Consider the following 21,355-nt stretch of genomic DNA (forward strand, 5'->3'; position numbering starts at 1 on the left):
ACCATTATTAATGAGAATCACAGATGTATCCTGAATGCTGTGTAGCCAAGTACAGGATAGGGTAGGGGAAGTTAAAGCAAGATGGAGAGAATGGGCCAATAGCTAGATTCGTAGGAGGGATAAAGTGAGTTGCGTGGAGAAGAATGACTGGAGCCACAGGTAAAGTTGCTTTGAATTGTATTAAACTATTTAGCAACAATTTAACAGCACTTCATAAACAGGAATGAAAACATAAAAATAAAGTACACTGACAGCATTAATAATAACAATCAGAATCTTATCTGAGCTCAGATATGTCAGTCTTGCCGGCTTAATAGTCAGTGTTCAGTCGAGTCAAATCCAAAAGGTCAAAAGTCTGTGATTGGTGCGATTTTGTCCTACCGCACTGTTGCAATTGTTCGTGAGAGAAGAGCAACCTGCCCTTCTGGGCCAACTCGGAATGGCTGTGGTTCGGTTCAAAGGGAAAGGCTCGCCATCTTCCTCGTCAGGAAGAAATCCAGGTCTTACGATCCCACAAAAACCTAGCCAGCACGCTTCTAATGTTCAACTCTCAGAGAGGATCTTGTCCGTTTCATCCGCATCCGTGCAGATCGCGATGGTTTCAAAGTCCAAAATGTTCACAACAGATCAGGTCCGGTTCTCCAAGGTCAATGCAGATCTCCGGTATGGATATTCGCTCAATTTATCAAGTTTATGGTTATTTTCCAGCAACAAGCTTGGCGGTGAAAATCAGCGATGGTCTCATGCACCTCCGTCTCTCTGTGTCTGAGCACAAGTGACGGTACAGAGCAGGGGAAGGCGGGGCTTGTTACCTCCTAACCAGTAGGGGTGTTAAATATACTCTTTGGGGTTTTATTTTTATATTTATATTATTTATCCTTTATTATTGATTTACTTTAGCTCAACTCTGTGATTAACAGAGTAATGATGAATCAAAATTAACAATAACATGTTGTAGTGCATTACTGAGTCGTGTAAACTCACTGGGTTACATCCTCCCCTCTTAAATCCCATGCACGTCCCCGTGCATGGCTCTAGTGGAATAGTCAACATCATTAGCAAGGGAGTCGATGAAAGCTTTGTTCAATCCTTGAAAGAGTGATTTAACCACTGTTACTAGTGGGTTACCTAGCTGAGGATAAGTGAGTCTTTGGGACGGTTGGCGAATTCTTTCAGATCTTCTGATCTGTGTTTCTGTTTGCAAGATTTCAGGTTCAACATTGGTTTCGACTTCTCTTCCAGGTGAAAGTTGATGAGTTGAGTTCTCTGACAACAGTGAATCTGACAAACTGGTCGACAAAACATTTTTGTCTTTTCGAGTATCTGTTTCAGTCTCACTTGGTGTGTTGTTTTGTAGAATTGTGTCACTTTCACTTCGTGGTAAGTTTGCTTCACTTTCACGTTCTGTCGAAGGTAGGTCTGTTTCACTGTCCATTCGAGGTAAGTTGGTGTTAGTTGAACTTCCAATTCCGCCATCAGGTAAGTATGTTTCAGTTTCATTCTCAGTTTCCTGCTCAGGTAAGTATGCTTCAGTTTCGTTCTCAGTTTCCTTTCCAGGTAAGTCTGTCATGTCCGGTAATGTGTTAGATCGTTCATTATCATTTACAGGATCTTTGTTTTGTTTGAATCCTTGTGTTGGTGGTATGGCACATACTTGGTAAAAATGTCTGTCTTTCACTTGTGGAGGTTCAGGGTAATAAAACTCATCTTCCTCTTCCTCAAGTGTTTGGTCTGAGTCAACTTCCAAAGCTGAACTTTGTCTTGTGCGTGGTCTGTTAGTTTTTGTGACTTGCTCAGGTTCATGCTCTGTTGGTGAGAGAAATCCACAGGGAAGAAACAGAACTCTGTGGAGCGTTCTGTTGGGTCCATCTCCGTTTTCTGGTTTTACAGTATATACTGGTAAGTTTTCCATTTGTTTGGTAACAATATACACTGTTTGCTCCCATTTGCCCGCTAATTTGTGCTTCTCTCTCAGGCGGAGATTCCGAACCAAGACTCGATCTCCCACATCTAGTGTGGATTCATGGATGATTTTGTCAAATCGTTTCTTGTTTTTGTCTGCTACTTTCTGGGAGTTTTTGATGGCTATTTCGTAGCTCTGTTCGAGGTAGCTTTTCAACTGCTTGACGTATTGAGAGTGAGTCAAGTGTGGCTTGTTTGGCTGTGGCAGGCCAAAGGCAATATCAATGGGCAAGCGAGGCTGTCTACCAAACATTAACTCATAAGGAGAATAGCCTGTTACATCATTTTTTGTACAGTTATAAGCGTGAGTAAGTGGTTTTACGAAGTCACGCCAGTGGTGTTTCTCGGTGTCTTTCAAGGTACCGAGCATACTGAGTAACGTGCGATTGTATCTCTCAACAAGGTTGCCACGAGGATGATAAGGACTTGTTCGGACCTTGCGGATACCGAGCAGAGAGCACAGTTCTTTGATTGTACGCGATTCAAAGTCTCTCCCTTGATCGCTATGAAGTCGCTCTGGAAAGCCATAATGAACTAGGAAGTTCTCCCATAAGTTCTTTGCAACGGTGGTGGCTTTCTGGTCTTTGGTTGGAATGGACACAGCATACTTTGTAAAATGATCTGTGATCACTAGGACGTCTTTAGTGTTTTTACTGTCTGGTTCTATTGAGAGGAAGTCCGTGCAGACTAGCTCCATGGGCCTGGAAGTTTTAATATTTACCAGAGGAGCAGCCTTATCTGGCAGGGCTTTTCTACGGACACATCTCTCGCAAGCTTTCACTTTCTTTTCGACATCAATTGCCATTTTTGGCCAGTAGAAACGTGACCGAATGCCCCATGTTGTCATGAAGATTAAGCATAACTGTAGGGCGTAAGGAATCAGGAAGGACTAACTGCAACAAGGTCTCTGGCCCCAACTGGCGTTTCCGGTACAGCAAGTCATTTTGAAGGTCAAGACGTTTCCACTCCCTTAACAATAAGAGAACATCGCGAGACTCAGACTTAGTATTGGCTGGTGGACATGAGTCAGCTGCCAGCAGCTTGATGACTTCACTAATGGCTGGATCCTTTCTTTGCAGGTTGACAAGATCAGTATGGGTGTATCTGGGTAAGGCTAGGAGATTGTTATCAATGCCTTCTTCTTGGAACATGTCTGAGATGGCAACTGCAGACATGGCAAGTGACTGGACTAGAGCACAAGAGGGTTCAGTCTGGTCCATGGCCATATGTCTTTGACAGGCTGCCATCACGATATCAGATTGAAGTTTGAGCTCGACATCTTTGACTGAGGACAAGAGATGGGATCTGAACTTATCAATGCGCTGACATTCCTGGGTAAAAACTGGATCGTCTTCAGGTTTGGCATGTGGTTTCCTAGATAGTCCATCTGCATCAAGATTTTGTCTCCCAGCTCTGTACTTAATGTCAAAGTTATAGGTGGACAATGCAGCCAACCAGCGATAATTTGTGGCATCAAGCTTTGCTGTAGTTAGAAGGTAAGTCAATGGATTATTGTCAGTGATGACTGTGAATGTGTTCCCATATAAATAGTCATGAAACTTGTCAGTTATGGCCCACTTTAAAGCTAAAAATTCTAACTTGTGGGCGGGGTATCGAGCTTCACTACGGGATAGACCACGACTTGCATAGGCTATAACCTGTGTGGTTCCATTCTGCACTTGATAAAGAGCTGCCCCAAGTCCGGTTGTGCTGGCATCTGTGTGTACCAGATAAGGTAGCTTTGCATCGGCATACCCAAGGACTGGTGAGGTGGTGAGTTTTTCAATAATCGTTTGAAACGATTTCTGGCACTCTGGTCCCCAACGATCACCAAAGGGTTCTTTGGGGTTAAGATACTTTGGATCACTGGGTGGGTTTTTGCAATGCTTTCGTCTCGGAGGATAGCCAGCTGTGAGGGAGGTGAGGGGCTTGACAATTTTTGAGTAATCTTTGACAAATCTCCGGTAATAACCAGTAAAACCAAGAAACGATTGGAGTTCTTTTAAGGTTTGGGGTCTCGGCCAGGTTTTGAGTGCTTCAGTTTTTTCGGGGTCAGTCTTTACGCCGTCTCTAGATACAATGTGGCCTAGATAACGGACTGATGTTTGGAAGAAACGACATTTGTCGGGTGAGAGTTTGAGCTCGTACTCTCGGAGTCGCTCAAGAACATGAATGAGTCGGGTCTCATGATCTTCAAGGGAACTGGAAAAGACTATCAAATCATCTAAAAAGACTAACACTTCTTTCAGATTAATGTCTTTCATACACTTTTCCATAAACCTTTGGAAAGTGCTTGGGGCATTTGTTATTCCCTGGGGCATACGATTAAATTCGTAGAACCCGAAGGGGCACACGAAGGCTGTCTTTGGCTTATTTTCTTCACTCATTTCGATTTGATAGTACCCTGACTTAAGGTCCATGTCAAGAGTTTATTTTTAATAAGACATTCTTCAGGTTGAATAAAGACACTCAGACAGTTAGAATATAATAACAGTGGCGTGCACGGGTGAGGATTCTGGCGGAACCCCCACACTGAGTGCCGGCATCAGTTCTTTATTTATAGGTTACATCACGTATGCAAGTACATCACATTTCCTCTTTTACAAGTTCCTCTAAACCAATGGTTGTGTGTGTGGGTGTGTGTGAGTCACATGTGTATCTGGCTTCTTCTAGGAAACGTGGTGCACTTTTGAACTCTTGTGGTTTGGGTGCTGCATCTGTTTCCTGTCTAACTTATTTGTGTTGTAGAGTTAAATGTCAGCTTGCACAACAGTGGAAAAGTTCAGCAAATCTTATGAAATATATGAACACTTCATGATATGCTTGTTAATGAAAGATAATAAAACAATGAATAAAAACACATAAAACATAAAATCTCACAACATTCCCTCCTGTTGTTAATATATTTCATCCATACTCTATAGACTTCAGTAACAATCACTTGCTCGCGCATTTTCAATTGCTACATCATGTGAAGTACAGGAAATTTTTAAACACAGTCTTCTTCTTCCTCAGTTGCTATCGGGCTATAAGCTTGTGCCAGGAAGATTCCGGTTGCAGTGTCTTTAGCAACTTTCTTAATCAAAGCTTTGAAACATGGTACAATACAACAAACAATAACGGCCAACATCACTAAAATACTGCATAAAATGGTTGCTAAGACTTTGATTGTGTCTGCCCATCCCCCAAACATGCTCTGGAAAGCCTCGTCTAGTTCTGACCATGTTCCTGCGTTTTCCTTCAGTTCAACTTGTAAATCTTGTAACATTTTCATAGTTTGTTCAAAGGAGCCTCCTGGGGCTGTATTGTTGGGGATGAATGTACAACACATATCTCCAAACATAGCACAGACACCCCCACGTTCAGCTAAAAGCATGTCCAGTGCCATTCTATTTTGGACAGTCATGAGTGAGGTGGCAGACAGTTGTTCTCCTAGAAGTTTCAATGCTTGGTTGGTCAGGTTGAGGTGGCGTTGTTGGTTGTAATAAACATAATTTATCCAAGCTACGTTTTTGTTTACTTGAATAATTGGAAGTAGAGAGGCAAAACCTGCGGCCACTTCACTTTGGGCCTTATATTCTCTTGGTATTCCTCTGGGCACTCCTATTGCGTCGATCCATGCCTTATTGCCTGAGTCTTCCACTAGGCTCCGGCGTGAGCGCGGGGAAGCGTGGCTATGTGTTTTTGGGATTTGGATTAATATTTCCTGGGCTAAGGTTACTATGCCACAGATTCCTGTCCAGTTAGCAGGCAGCCTTTGCTTAAGGGTGCCATTGCACAGCCACAATAGGCCAGGAATTGGTCTCGTCAGTTTTGGCACTAGTATACTTTTTATAGCTCTGCCCCAATGGCTGTCGTTGCGCGTGTTGTTCGGTGCGCGCAGGTGTATGTTAGACCCCTTGTATATCTTTGGACCTAATATTGAACATACGGTTTCGTTTTTACAGTTACGCCAATTTGAGTACTCGTTACCATACCCAACCACGGACCATATTTCACTACAATGTGTTGTGTTAGTATCGAAATGACGTGTCTTATTTGGATAAACAAAAGATACACCCTGCTTTTCTGGGACTCTAAGTCTCCATAGGCAGACCATGGTCATGTTATGGGCTAGTTCAGGCGGCGTTACCGGAAGTGTTATTAAGTTCTTTATTGGTTCTTTTGGAGCACATGCACGCAGACTTGTATTTATTACTGTTTCTAGAGTTTGTAGTAGGTTTACAAGGAATGCCATTTCAGTTTTGTTATGGGGTACATAATTATGCATTAGTAGACAGTCAAGCGGATGTACCTGTGTCATATTAGCTCCGCTATTCATTCTTGCTGCCCAGGCTCCCCAGCCCACCCCGTTTCCGTCTGTTAATGAACCATTTGGGATAGGGTAGCCGACTATCTTTAATTTTGGGCGAGCTTCTGCACACACCACACAATTTATTCTATTGGCATCAGTAGCTGATGCATTAAGTTGATCATACCATGAATTACCTTTTGGGGGTTGTAGGTGTGATTTCATGGAGCGTTTTTCACGACTTACTGTCTGTTTTTGTGTCCATTCATTACATGGGTCTGAGTCATCTGTTGTGGGCGAGTAACCTTTTGGACAATATGAGTTACAGGTGTTACTTGTGCAGGCAATATTCATGCATACTATGGCTATTGCAAGAAACGTCGAAATTACAAAAAGGAAGCATAATGTTATGATTATCATTAGTTGGCATTCCTCTGACCAGCATCGTCGTCCGAGTCCTGTTGGGGACTGGGCCCTCTCCATCTGAAATGTCTGAATGTTCATTTTGCACGTCTATGTCAGGCATTGTTTGTGGGTGTCTGAGTAGTTACTTGAGTGATGGGTTGCTCTTCTGGTTTTGCAGGTTGGACTGATCTTCCTTTACTCTACCGGGCAGGTGGGGCTAGAGTCGGTGCTCGGGGCTACAATGGGGTTTCTTCTGGTCGACCAAGTTCACCAGATCACCTAGTGTGTCGACTGAAAGCGAGAAGTCAAGAGGGCGGGTATACCCAATCTGCCCTCTCCTCCACTTACAGATCACTAGATGATAGGTGGACTGGCGTCTGGGCTTGTGTCCCCTTGTACTTTTTGGCGTGGCTCTGGTGGATCCACGAAGGTCTTTCAGCGATTTTGCACGCTGTCGGCGTTGTGAGCAGGACCTGATAAGGGCCCTCCCACCTCGGAGAGCTCCAGTTTTTCCTCTGGAGTACCTTGATCAGGATCCAGTCGCCTGGTTTCAACCTGGAAGAGACTGGAGAAGAATCATTCGGCAGTTGGTTGCTCAGAACTATTTCTTTGTTCTCTAGCAGTTTTGTCATCCATTCTGCTAGGGTTGTTTCTCTAACTGATTTGTCTATTGGTTCACTGGTGATAGGCAGAGGAAAAGGTCTACCGTGTACAATTTCAAATGGTGTCAGTTTCTGCGAGCATTGGGTTAGTCTCATCCACATTTTTACTAGGCCTATACACTCAGGCCATGGTCTTCCTGTTTCTTCCATGCATTTTCTTAGTCTTTGCTTTATTGTGCCATTTGTTCGTTCTACCAATCCTGCACTTTGTGGGTGATATGAGCAGTGATGTTTTATGCTGAATCCTAAAGCTTCTGAGACCTTTGATATGACCTCATTTACAAAATGTGTGCCATTGTCAGATCTTATCAAGCTTGGGATTCCGTATGTTGGGATAAAATGGTTACATAAGCATTTTGCCACTGATATTGCATCTGCTTTCTTCACTGGGTAGATTTCTGGCCATTTTGAGAACACGTCTATTATTACTAGTGCGTATTCTACTTGTTGGTGTTTGTCAAGTTGAATGAAGTCCATGTGGATCGTGTGAAATGGATGTGGTGGTGTAGGGAAATGACCTCTCTTGGGTCTTATGTTTCCCTGTGAGTTGTGTTTCTGACATATCATGCATGTTCTTATGAACTCTTTTGCTGAGTTTTCAAAATTTTTTGTGTAGAATTGTTTAGAGAGTATCTCTACCATCCCGCCTGTTGACACGTGGGTTTTCCCATGTGTCACTAATGCTGCTGTTTTGTGTAGGGACTTTGGTAGGATTGGTTTTCCGTTACATGTCATGATATCATTTGTCAGTATTGCGCCTGCTTTTAGCCATGATGTTTTTTCGTTTTGTGATGCTGCTTTTTGTTCATCCTTTAGCGCTTCTAGAGGGATCAAAGTACATGATTCTAGGGTTAATATGTCATTTGTGTTTTGCGCTGCAGCCTTGGCTGCCTTGTCTGCGAAGTTGTTACCGTTTGTAATTTCAGAATTGTCTTTTTGGTGTGCTACACATTTACACAGGGCTAATTTTCTGGGCAATGTTATGACTTCTAGTAGTCGTTTCAATAGGCTGCCGTGTTGAACCGGTGCCCCTGTGGACGTTATCATGCCTCTGTTTTGCCATATTCTTGCAAAATGGTGTACTGCAGCGAAAACATATTGACTGTCAGTGTGGATGTTAATATCTTTGTCTTTGTACAATTCACAGGCTCTTATAACTGCGGTTAACTCTGCACTTTGTGCTGAGTGTGAGGAAGTTAGGGGCCTTGCCTCTATAACTGTGTCCACTGTGGTTACTGCATAACCGACACAGTTTCTTCCTGTTTCGTCCTTTGTTGCGGAACCGTCTACAAAGAGATTTGTGAAATCTGGCTGTGGTAAGCTATATATATCTGCTCTAGGTTTCGTTTCCTCATCTAGCTTATGCATGCAGCTATGTGTGTCACCATCTGCTTCTGTTGGAAGCAGGGTGCTTGGGTTTAACTGACTACATTTCTCGATGGTGATGTGTGATTGCGAAAGCAAAATGCCTACATAGGACAGTTGTCTTGCATGAGTCAGATAAGATAAATTAGCCTGTAGCAGTATTGAAGTTACAGCGTGTGGGACTTTCACAATCAGTGTGTGTCCTAAAACAATGTCTGCTGATTTCTTTACTGCTTCTGCTGCTGCTGCACATGCCTGTACGCAAGTTGGTAGACCTGACGCTACAGAGTCTAGCTTGCATGAGTAGAATGCTAATGGTCGTTGTTTGTCTCCGAAAGCTTGTGTTAGTACTGCTTTCATGTAACCTGAGCCACCATCTACGTGTAGATGGAATGGTTTTTCATAGTCTGGCAGAGCTAGGACGGTGCCTGTCTGCAGGGCTAATTTCAGATTTTTAAATGCTTTTTCCGCCTCATCTGTCCACTCTATTTTATCCTTTAAAGCTAAGCTCTTTCCATAAATCAGATTCTGCAGGGGCTGGACCATGGCAGCGTACTCCGGAATCCAACTTCTACAGAAGTTACATAATCCTAAAAAACTCATCATTTGTTGCTTTGTGAGTGGTTTTGGGGCACTTTGTACTGCTAGTTTTCTGCTGTCTAACAGTTTGCGTCCTTGCCCTGTCAGTTTATGACCTAGATAGGTCACTTCTGGTTGCCAGAGTTGTAGCTTGTGTTGTGACACTTTGTGTCCTTGTTCTGCTAGGTGTCTCAGCACCTGTAGGGTGTTGTTTTTGCAGTCTGCCTGCGTGTTTCCGGTTACCAGAATGTCATCTACATAAAGTAGGAACTGTCCTGGAGCAGGCAGAGTGCAAAGAGACATTGACTTCTTCAGGGCCTCTGCGTACAGTGTCGGGCTATTTTGAAAGCCTTGTGGCAGCCTTGTGTACGTGTATTTTTGGCCATCAAATGTAAAGCCAAACAATTCTTGTGACTCTGGGTGTAGTGGCACGGAAAAGAACGCGTTTGACAGATCTATTACTGAAAACCACTGTTCTTTAGGCGTAACCTGGTTTAGGATGGTGTGCGGATTAGCCACTACTGGTGGTATTTGTTCTGTGATGTCATTGATTGCTCTTAGATCATGCACTAGTCGGTATTTGCCGGTGTTTGCCTTTTTTACTGGGAAGATGGGTGTGTTACAGGTCGTTTTATTTGTCTTTACTAAAATTCCTGCCTTTTCCATGTCTGCTATAACTGGGCGAATTCCAGCTTTTGCTTCAGCAGACAGTGGGTATTGTGGTTTCATTGGCCTGTGATTTGAAGTGACTTTGACTTTAACTGGGTCAGCACCTTTAATGAGGCCTACATCAGTAGGGCCTGCTGACCATAATGACTGTGGTAGTTCAGCAACTTCTGGACACACTGCAGACACTAATGTATGTCATTCTGTGTCTTGAACCAGAAAACACGAGCTTGGTGATTCACTTAGGTGTGTGCTTGGTTGCGTAGTCAGGATCCACCCTAGGGTGTATCTCAGACATCCTGTTCTGCGACCCTGTAACCAACCTTCATGTGTTTCCTCAGTTTTCTCATAGCGGTCATCTTGCACTCTTCTCAAAATCATGCCTAAATCTTTCCACTGTGTTCCGGGATTTTTTGCTACTGAAACATGTGGAGTGGGCATTCTATTTAAATCTCTGACCTTAGGTGGCTGGATCACTGAGCATACAGCGTTTCCGCTTTTGGTCACATATAGATGCTGTAAAGTTAGTTTTTGGGGTCCCAACCTGTGTATTTGAGCATCATACTGTGGGTCTGGGCCTGGGGCGTGTTTATACCTCAGTGTGTTATGTAGCTCGTTGCTTGGCACTGTTTCTGACGAAAGAGGTAAGTGGCGTCTAGCTATTTGAAGTAAATTGTCAGAAACAGGGAGATCCAGTGTCCAATAGTAATGTGGTTCTCCCTCGCCCTCATGTATAAGTGTCTCTACATCTGCTAACATTAATTGTGCGCGCATGCCGTCATGTTGTGGCACGACGCCTATGTTTAGTTTTGTCAGTGCGTCACGCCCTAGTAGGTTGACCGGACAGGTTGGGTCAAGGATACACTGTATTTTGCAGGACCTGCCGCTGTCAGTGTGTAGGAAATGCAGTTTGTTTGTTAATAGCTTTGTCACGGTGTGTCCTGTGGCTGAGGTCACGATGCGTGCGTCTTGTGAGAAGGTGACGCCTGGAGGTGTGTCGTGTAGGACAGTCATACACGCTCCAGTGTCACACAACATGGTTATGGGCTGGCCATTTACATGTATCACGAGTTCTGGTTTATGTTCTGAGCCGAGTAGGAGCTGTTGAATGTTAAAAACGTCTACTTCGGCCTCAGTGGGTGGTTTCTCTTCTGCTTTCCCTTCATCTAGTCACATACTATTTTCTCTGTCCTGTTTCTCATGCTCATACCTTCTGTCACTTCTGTCATTATACTGTCTCTTTTTCTGTCTGCAGTCACGTGCGAAATGTCCTTCCTTTCCACAATTATAACATTTTGTGTTTCTTTCTTTATCATCTCTACGGTCTCCTGCTCTGTGCCTTCGTCTACCTCTGTCTGTCCCTTGACCTGGGTGTCTGAGAGCCCCTGAGAAGGCTATCAGCCCAGTTTCTCCATCTACTGTAAAAATTCCTGTCTCTGCTCCTTCTTTCTTTTTGATTTGCTTAAATGCATGCTCAGCATATTGACAGGCCTCCACTAGGTTGCCTGTGCCTTGTGTGATCCACTGTTTGTCTACCATAGCTCTTACTTTAGGGAGTAGGCCGTTTAAGAATGCATTTTTAAGTTGTTGTTGGTAAGCAGAATTTAGGTCTTCCGCATAATCTAAGCCTGAGTTTTGTCTAAAAACCGGACGCAGGCGATCTAAGTAGTCGCCTGGTGATTCTTGAGGCTTTTGTTTTGTTTCACCGATTTTCCCATAATTTGGTTTTGGGGCGAGCTGAGTGCGGACCCTTTCCATGACTCCGTCTATTGCATCTCTGAGAGTATTTGACTGGGCTGGTATTGCACTGGTGCCATCCTGAGTCATACCTGTGTAGTTGCCTCGCACTCTAGCGAATTGGAGGCCTAACAGGTCCTGGAGAACCTGGAGCATTTCTCTACCATCTAATCTCCAGTTGGTTCTTATTAGGGTCACAGCATCAGCCCAAGGCTGGTAACCCTCTGATAGGGGAGGAACGTCTTTTAACACATTCTTCCTATCCTCTGCACTCCAGGGATGATAGGCGTGTATGATTCTGTCCCTGTCAGTGGGTGTCACACCATTGTCTCCGGGCGGGCCTGTGGGTCGCCCGTACCTGGGGTTTGGTACTGCTATCAGTGGGAAAATGCCCCCATCGTAAGGGCCTGGAGGGTCTACAATGCCTCCCATATCCCTGCCTGACGGGTCTTTCCCTATGTCTTCCTGTTCTTGTGGCGTGGGATAATTATTTTTTCTAAGATTTAATGCGTGAATGGCTGGCCCATACGGGCCCGATGGTTGCAGGAACGGATTTTTTGGGTTTTGTGGTGGTGGTGGTGGTGGGGCGGAAGCTTGACTAGGTATTTGATAAGGAGGAGGTTGAACACACGCTGGGTGCGGTATAGGCACCTGTTTTTGATCTTTATCCTGCTGCTTGGATTGTTTTTTACTTCTATTCTCTTCACGTCTTTTACTCTCCTCCTGCCATGGTACGAAAAAAGTTATGTACTCGGACATACATTGGTTTTTCTTTTTACCCTTACATTTTCCTATTTCTTCCTGTAAACATTTACCTAATTGTTGTACTGATGTGGGACTACATTTCCCTTCCCAAGTTGGACATTTTAGTTTATCAGGATTCCTCCAGCGGTTTGAACTTATTTGTCCAGCGCCAGGACATTTCTTTTCTAACCATTGTTCATCTGCTGTCAATTCTGGTTTTGTTGATTTATTTCCCATTTTGATTTTGTGTTATTAATACTACAAACAGAACTGTGTGACCTTCTCTGGTATTAGAGTTAGGGGAGGTTATTAAGGCAGCCTTCTACCCTTGTCCTAATGTCAAGGGCGGCCTTAATTTTACGCGATGAAGCGCAACCTTTTCCCTTCCTCACCAGTATTTCAGTCGACACAGGAAAACAATAGAAGTGGTGTAGGGTCCTACTGTCCCTCTTCAAATGACACTCACTTCCTCTTTTTAAATACAAACAATTCACATACGCGGCAGTGTAATCCTATTTTAATTGACACTTTCCTTTTCCCATTTACTCCCGGAGTAAATTTTGTCGACTACCAGCTTTTTTTTTTATTGCGAAACGAGTCTCTTCTGGACTGCCAGTTTCGTCTTACAAGCGAGTCTTTTAGACTACCAGCTTTTTTTATTGCGAAACGAGTCTCCTCTGGACTGCCAGTTTCGTCTTACAAGCGAGTCTTTTTTTTTTTTTTTTTAAACTGCCAGTCCCTACAGGACGAGTTTTTTTCCCTTAGAAAAGTGTCAATCTAAAAGAGCGATTATTCGCGATGTGTCTTTGAGTGTTAATATTCACCTGGTTATGATGATATAAGTGCGGTCAGAGATTCCTCCTCGTTCCCCAGGATCGTGGACCTCTTACTAAGAACGCTGGCCAACCCCGAATTCACGTAGTTGGTCTTTTCTCCTTCATAGGAAAGAGGCTGTCGACAGACTTCAGCGCGGCTCTCCACGATGTCAGGAAGCGACGAGGTCACTCTGTTGGAGCATAAAATTAGTTATAATTGATGTCCTACATCCGGCTCGGAGGACCAATTAAATGTCAAGAGTTTATTTTTAATAAGACATTCTTCAGGTTGAATAAAGACACTCAGACAGTTAGAATATAATAACAGCGGCGTGCACGGGTGAGGATTCTGGCGGAACCCCCACACTGAGTGCCGGCATCAGTTCTTTATTTATAGGTTACATCACGTATGCAAGTACATCACATTTCCTCTTTTACAAGTTCCTCTAAACCAATGGTTGTGTGTGTGGGTGTGTGTGAGTCACATGTGTATCTGGCTTCTTCTAGGAAACGTGGTGCACTTTTGAACTCTTGTGGTTTGGGTGCTGCATCTGTTTCCTGTCTAACTTATTTGTGTTGTAGAGTTAAATGTCAGCTTGCACAACAGTGGAAAAGTTCAGCAAATCTTATGAAATATATGAACACTTCATGATATGCTTGTTAATGAAAGATAATAAAACAATGAATAAAAACACATAAAACATAAAATCTCACAACAGTCCATCACAGAGAACCACTGAGATCCTGCAAGAGCAGAAAATGACTCCTCTAAGTTTGGCAGGGCATATGCATCGCGGATGGTCTGCAAGTTAAGCTTCCGAAAATCAATGCATAACCGCACATCACCATTCTTTTTGCGGACCACCACTATCGGTGATGAGAATGGAGATTCAGATTCTCTGATTATGCCTGCATCTAAGAGGGCTTGTAAGTGCTTTTTAACTGCCTCGTAATCATGGGGATGAATCGGGCGAGATCTCTGTTTGAAGGGGGTTTCGTCTTTTAAGTTGATGTGATGGTTTATATGTGTGGCATGCCCAAAATCAAGATCATTGTGTGAGAAAACATCGGAGAAACTGTTTAGCTTTTTAGTTATCTTCTCTTTCCACTCTTCAGATAGTGGTGATTCACCAAAGTCGAAACTGAGAGGAGGCCTTGAGTTTGAGGTCTGCTGCTGAGAATTACACATTGCAGACACCTTTTGGTCACCTTTCTCAGGCTCAGGACATGGCATGACACAGTCAGGGGCAACTAACTCAGCAATTACACAGTTAGTGGGCAATGTAATGTCGTGGTTAGTCTCGTTTCTCAGCAACACAGGAACTTTATAAGGTCCGTGCTTTGGCAGAGATATAAGGCAACAATCTACAAACACACCACCAGGTGGGGAGCCGGTAGTGGGTTGTTCAATAAGTGCACACTGTTCAGGCTTAGCGTGACTTGCATGCATAAAACCTTCCAGTAGTAGCTTTTGGTTTGCAGGAAGGACTTCTTGGGTTCTACTTCGAAGTTTTACCAAGCCTATCTTGCCACTGTCAGTTTGTTTTTTTCTGGATGCTAATGTCTTTAGCACTTGTTGGTATCCATAAGGGAGTACCTTAAAGTCAGGTAAGGTGCTCTCACAAAGATGCTCATATAAGGGGTCAAGTGTATTTGTGCCAATTAGTAGAGGTGTGTCTGAGTTTGAGCAAATGTCAGGGACAACTAAGGCAAGAGTAGATAGTTCAAGCTCTGACTGATCGAGATCTTTGGGGAACATGATACTCGTCTCAATGTATCCCAAGTAGGGGACTGTCTGACCATTCGCACCTTCGACCTCTAGGAGATCACTGATGGGTTTTATAGGATGATCAGGTAAGTGTTCTTGATAGAAGGATTTGGCAATAGTGGTTACTTGAGAGCCTGAGTCGAGCAAGCAACTACATTCAACGCCGTTGATAACAACTCTGGCTGTGCATTTTCTACCCACAAGTCTTTTGGGAAGTTTAGGCACTGAGTGAACATTAGCTGTTTCACCTTGGACTTTTGTTGTCTTTTTCTTAGTGGGACTTTGTTCAGATTTAGCACCCATCTGTCCCGCGACAGGGGCTCCTTCTAGTTTAAATTAAAGGACTCATGGACTGGTCTGGATATTTCCCATTCTCGCTGCTTTTGTCTGAGGGCATTCCTTTTAGCTGCTACTAGTGCTGGGTTGGGATCATTACTACAGCTGGAAGCGATATGACCATCTTCCCCACACTTGAAACAGTATCCAGGTTTGGGTTTGGCTGACACTGCAGCGATTTGTGGTATCTGTTCCGGCTTGTCCTATGTTTTGGTACTTGTGTTCTTTTTAGCTTCCTTTTGAGGTTTCTTTGATCTTTTCTCTGTCTTGTCAGCTCTGAGCTGTGCGATTTGAGACCTGAGGTCAGCAATTTGCTTCTGGAGATCAGACGAATTGCGGTCCATTTCATGCTCATAATCGTTCCTACCTTGAGAGCATGTGGTTTGCATGTTAGAATACACACGAGTCTTTTGGATCCCCAAATGTTGTTTCATGCGGGTTGCTTTACTTGCCTGTTTGTCCTCCTCGGTGCGCAGTTGGAGAAGTAGCTCCGCAAAATGAGGTGGGTCATCTTTCTGTTGTTCAAGTTGAAGGTTTGTAATCAGTGAGCTGTCCCAACACCCTCTACAAAATTGTCTCAGGAGCTGTTTATTGATGTCACTAGAAGCAATCCCGTCTCTTTTTATGACTAGGTTTAACACTGTGTGCAGTCTTTGCAGGTAATGTGAGGGTTTTTCACCTCCATTTTGATTGGTGTTTAAGAAGCGAGCAAAAAGTTCGTCACCGTCCTCTACAGTTGCGTAGGCAGAATCAAGATGTTCAAGGTAAGTTTTGGGGCTTGCTTTTGGCCCAAGAGCTTTCACCAGGTCCGCTGCAGGGGGTGAAAGACTTTCAACAATCTTTCGCACAACTTGAGTTTCGGTGAGCGAGGGATCAGTCAAGCAAAACTCGACACTGCTGCGCCAAGTGTCATAGTCAGTTTCAAACGAGGATGTGGAACTCTTCCTGAAAAAGGTTTCAGTCTGTATTGCGAGTTTGGTGGGGAACGACTTCACTGCTTTTAACAATGTGCTCTACAATAACTCGCTGCACTTCAGGTGCGCTTAAAGGTTTGGGGAATCTGAGGGTTTGTTTCTCGGCCTCTGCAGGTGAGTGAGTATCATTCAAGGCACTTACATGGTCGCTATTGGGTGTTAAAGGGGAGAAGGTACAGCCTCATCACTGTGGGGCACTGGCTCTTGTTCAGTCGAAGGCTCAGCTGTGTGGACATCCCCTCCCAATGACTCCCCAATTTTGGCTAGTTCATCCATCAAAAGGTCTTTAAACGATCGGTTGCTTCGTGCTGCCACATCTTTAAGCTGTGACAGGTAAGTTACAGTGGCTGATGCGCTGGTTTCAATGCTATACGCACTGGCTAGGTCTCGAATGTGATAGACAACTTCTGGTTTCACAGTGCAAGGTCTGTCATAAGGCAAATATCTTTTCTCTAGTTCTTTAGCAGTAGCCTCATGTTGAAACTCCACAATAATCTGACCACCAGTTGGTAGCTTAATCTGCCTACTGACAGGACCGAAAGCTTCTAAAAACTCAATTATTTCTTTATCAATGTCTGTGTTAGTTAAACCACTGACCAAAACAGCATTTTGAACTTTAACATTCTCTGTTTTCACAACTTCCATTGTTAGGACACGTAAAAGTACCAGTAGTAAAAAAAAAACAAGTCACTGTGAAGCTCCAGGCACTCTTAAATGTTTTATCAAATTTTGGGTGGACTAACAACTCTGCAAACCCTCCTGGCTGGCTCGCCACTTTCTGTAGCCAAGTACAGGATAGGGTAGGGGAAGTTAAAGCAAGATGGAGAGAATGGGCCAATAGCTAGATTCGTAGGAGGGATAAAGTGAGTTGCGTGGAGAAGAATGACTGGAGCCACAGGTAAAGTTGCTTTGAATTGTATTAAACTATTTAGCAACAATTTAACAGCACTTCATAAACAGGAATGAAAACATAAAATAAAGTACAGTGACAGCATTAATAATAACAATCAGAATCTTATCTGAGCTCAGATATGTCAGTCTTGCCGGCTTAATAGTCAGTGTTCAGTCGAGTCAAATCCAAAAGGTCAAAAGTCTGTGATTGGTGCGATTTTGTCCTACCGCACTGTTGCAATTGTTCGTGAGAGAAGAGCAACCTGCCCTTCTGGGCCAACTCGGAATGGCTGTGGTTCGGTTCAAAGGGAAAGGCTCGCCATCTTCCTCGTCAGGAAGAAATCCAGGTCTTACAATCCCACAAAAAAACCTAGCCAGCACGCTTCTAATGTTCAACTCTCAGAGAGGATCTTGTCCGTTTCATCCGCATCCGTGCAGATCGCGATGGTTTCAAAGTCCAAAATGTTCACAACAGATCAGGTCCGGTTCTCCAAGGTCAATGCAGATCTCCGGTATGGATATTCGCTCAATTTATCAAGTTTATGGTTATTTTCCAGCAACAAGCTTGGCGGTGAAAATCAGCGATGGTCTCATGCACCTCCGTCTCTCTGTGTCTGAGCACAAGTGACGGTACAGAGCAGGGGAAGGCGGGGCTTGTTACCTCCTAACCAGTAGGGGGTGTTAAATATACTCTTTGGGGTTTTATTTTTATATTTATATTATTTATCCTTTATTATTGATTTACTTTAGCTCAACTCTGTGATTAACAGAGTAATGATGAATCAAAATTAACAATAACATGTTGTAGTGCATTACTGAGTCGTGTAAACTCACTGGGTTACATCTGCATGTACTATTTCTGCACCACAACAGGTTACAATAAAAAAAATGTAACTGTCTTTTCTTACAGATTCATTCTTTGTCAGGTTGGTTAAAATCTCCCCTCTCCAGTACTAGAACCACATCCTGTGTTTCTTATTAAACCTACAGTTTTACTGCGTTTTTTGTTCTACCAGGACTCGGAGCACAAATCAGAGCTCTGCTATGAACCACATGATCAAGGATGAAGCTCAACACAGTCAACATGCTTCTACTCTCCAAGGTCAGCCTGATCCATGACAAGTTTTGTTGTTGTTGCTTTATTCATCAATTTATTTACTGACAATTTTAAAACTCAAAGTCCAATATATCTGTTTCTAGTTTGCTGATTTAGAAGATAATCAAACCCATACATAAGAATTTCAATTTTTAACCTAACATTGGCTTGTTTTTGTAGGTGATGCTTGTGTTTATGAATCAATCAAAGACCTTCATGACACACAAAATGGTAAAGTAGATACAGTAGCACAGAAGTATGTAGACTGTGTGATTATTTATGTTTAAACATGGTATAGTTAGTATAAGAAATCAGCTGCACTGCACACAGCTAAGAAAAAAAGAAGCTGAATGCTTGGTTCTTCCAGTGCAACACAGGGTCAGTTCAACTTTAAGGACATCAATCTGTCCTACAAAACGTAAACCACTGTGAATCTGTTTTATGAATCCATCTCATTCCTCCTCACTGATTATTCTCTAGTTTCACTTTTTGCTGGTGTTCCTGTCACTACTAACAGTATGAAACAACAACCAGAAATCAACCTCATGTCTTCATTTTTTTAACTCTTTGCTTATATGCTTATATTTTGTTTGGTTGTTTTTACATTTCAGAGATTATTTTTTTTTCTTTATTTTATTATAGTTTTTTTTAATGTAATTACATTTGTTTTGGTTTTTCCTATGCCAAGTTATGTAATAAACATCATTATTATTATTGTTACTCTAATATTTTAACCTAGAAGAATTATGTGAAATTAATTTCAGCGCTGTTGTCAACAGAGATAAGAGAGAATAGAAGAAACATTTGAGGAGTCTGTTGATGAGAGCACATTATCTTGTTTTCAAAGGACATAAATGGCATGAACTGTTGCAGGAGTATGGAATGGAAAAGATGGAAAAGTGAAGAGTGAACCCTAAAGTTTGGATTTGAGCTCAGTGGAAGGGTCGTGCTGAGCAGGGATAAAGGAGGGTTGAGCTGATTTGACACTAAAATGAGGTCTAACAGGTTTTCATAAAAAGACAAATGTTTTTAAACATGACAGAAACATTTGATCTTTAATAGACCTTCAATACGTTTAGGTGATCAGTGAGGTGTTGACTGACAGATATATAAATGTAATCAAATTTAACACGCTTCACGCTTTTTTATCCTGATCATCTGTCCGTCCTCTTTCAGATGACAGTGTGTTGTATGCACAGGTCTCCCACGATAGAGCTAAAACCAAGAAAGACAACGGTGAGTAAAGTAATATAATATGTATCTTTTTGTTTTGTTTTTTATGTAGCAAGCAATTATTATTGACTACACCATTATTTCATCGTTTTAAGCAATGATTTCAGTTAGATATCATTGTATTATAGAGTCACTGACCTTAATAACCAGGGTGGAGGAAGGTTGAAGTGATCTGACACTAAAATCAGAGCCAACATCAGCAGAGAAAGAAACAGGTTTTCAAACATGACAGTAACAGCTTGTAATAAAATCTCACCTTCAATAGAGCTTCAAAACCTCCTTCAGTCATTTCATGTGATGAGTTATTGTAGGTGTTGATTGACAGAAAATATAAAGGAAATTGAAGCTACTCAAGGTTTCTAATGCTGCTCATCTGTCCATCCTCTTTTAGATGACAGCCTGTTGTACGCACAGGTCTATTACACTAAAGCAAAACCTAAGAGACACAAAGGTAAGTAAACAACAAGGAAAACTGTATAAATAAATCAAGTTGTCACTTTGAACAAAGAGGTGCTTGAAATCACATTTGACAAATCATTTCTTTATTTGCAGGGAAACCAGCTCCTGCAGCAGCTGATGAAACAGTTTATTCTGAAGTTAAATCACAAACAGCTCTGGGTAACTGTGCAGAAATAAAATAGCTTACATGTTGTGATTTGTTGCTGTAATGATGAACTCAAATAACTTTTAAAGGAAGTAAATTTAGTTCTAAATCACCTTTAATGACTGAATTATGCTGCACCGTTTCTTTCAGATTAATAACAAGATCTGCAAAACCAACTGGATCAGTGACAAAACTGAGTTAATTCCATTAGAATCAAAGAGATCATTGGAGAAAATGAGATTATGCACTGTTTTGTAAAACAAATAAAGTCAAACAAACTTTCTTTCATCATAATAGCACCAACTGATGATCTGGCTTTGAAACTAGGATGCTTTTTAGACATGGATTTTCATTGAACTGCAAGTGTTATTACATGTAGATTGCTCAATACATAAATAACAAATAAAAATGCATGCCTGACAATGTTGGAGCATACGAATAATGAGACAATGGTGTCCTGTGGATCTCCTCCAAGATCTGAACCAGGCTCCTGGACAGTCTGAGCTGCAACCTGGCAGCGTCAGATGGAGAGAAGCATAATGTCCCAGTTGGATTTTGGTCAGGCAAGTGTGGGGGCCAGTCAGTGGTATCAATTCCTTAATCCTCCAGGAACTGCCTGCATACTCTCAACACATGAGGCTGGGCATCGTCATACCAGGAGGAACCCAGGACCCACAGCACAATAGGGTCTGGCAGTGGGTGACAAACTCTTGAGCATGAATTGAATTGGCATCCTAGAGGAGTTGGACATCCTGTACAACCTTTGTAGCATCCAGGGATCATCTCACCCTGCCAGTAACGATGATCACACTAGCCAAATGGAAAAATAGTGAAAAAAATAGTCAGAAGAGATGAGGAGGGAAAAAAATGTCAGTGACCTCTACCTGTAAAACAATTCCTGTTTGGGGGGTCGTTTCATTGTTGCCCCTCTAGTGTACCCAGTGTTAACTGCATTTTCTGCTACTTCATCGCGGATAGACGTTTGAGTGATCTGATGTTTTACTCTGATTAAAAATAATTCATTTAATTTCTTTTGAGCAGTGCATGTTTACAGACGTTTCCTGTGTTGTTTCTAAAATCAGTCAATGTGTATGATAAGCATACATGTTTTTTTCCCCTGGATGAATTAAGCATCACTTGACATTTTTCTATAAAGTTGATTTTCTTCTTTTAACAGCTTCAGGAAAAGATGGTAAATGGCCTGTATTTGTATAGCGCTTTTACTAG

At 42.5% G+C, this 21,355-nt stretch overlaps 1 protein-coding gene across 1 annotated transcript in view; it reads left to right on the plus strand.

Annotated features, from left to right (window-relative positions):
• LOC120433554 (platelet endothelial cell adhesion molecule-like) overlaps window positions 1–20,318 on the plus strand; it is a 94,495-nt gene extending 74,177 nt beyond the window's left edge. Inside the window, exons 16-18 of the mRNA XM_039599898.1 lie at window positions 19,468–19,527; window positions 19,916–19,975; window positions 20,077–20,318. Of these exons, the coding sequence (XP_039455832.1) occupies window positions 19,468–19,527; window positions 19,916–19,975; window positions 20,077–20,165 (209 nt within the window). The 3' untranslated portion in view covers window positions 20,166–20,318. The remainder of the gene's footprint in view (window positions 1–19,467; window positions 19,528–19,915; window positions 19,976–20,076) is intronic.
• The last annotated feature ends 1,037 nt before the right edge of the window (window positions 20,319–21,355 follow it).

Source organism: Oreochromis aureus, linkage group 3, assembly GCF_013358895.1.
Source record: "Oreochromis aureus strain Israel breed Guangdong linkage group 3, ZZ_aureus, whole genome shotgun sequence".
Taxonomy (NCBI): Eukaryota; Metazoa; Chordata; class Actinopteri; order Cichliformes; family Cichlidae; genus Oreochromis; species Oreochromis aureus.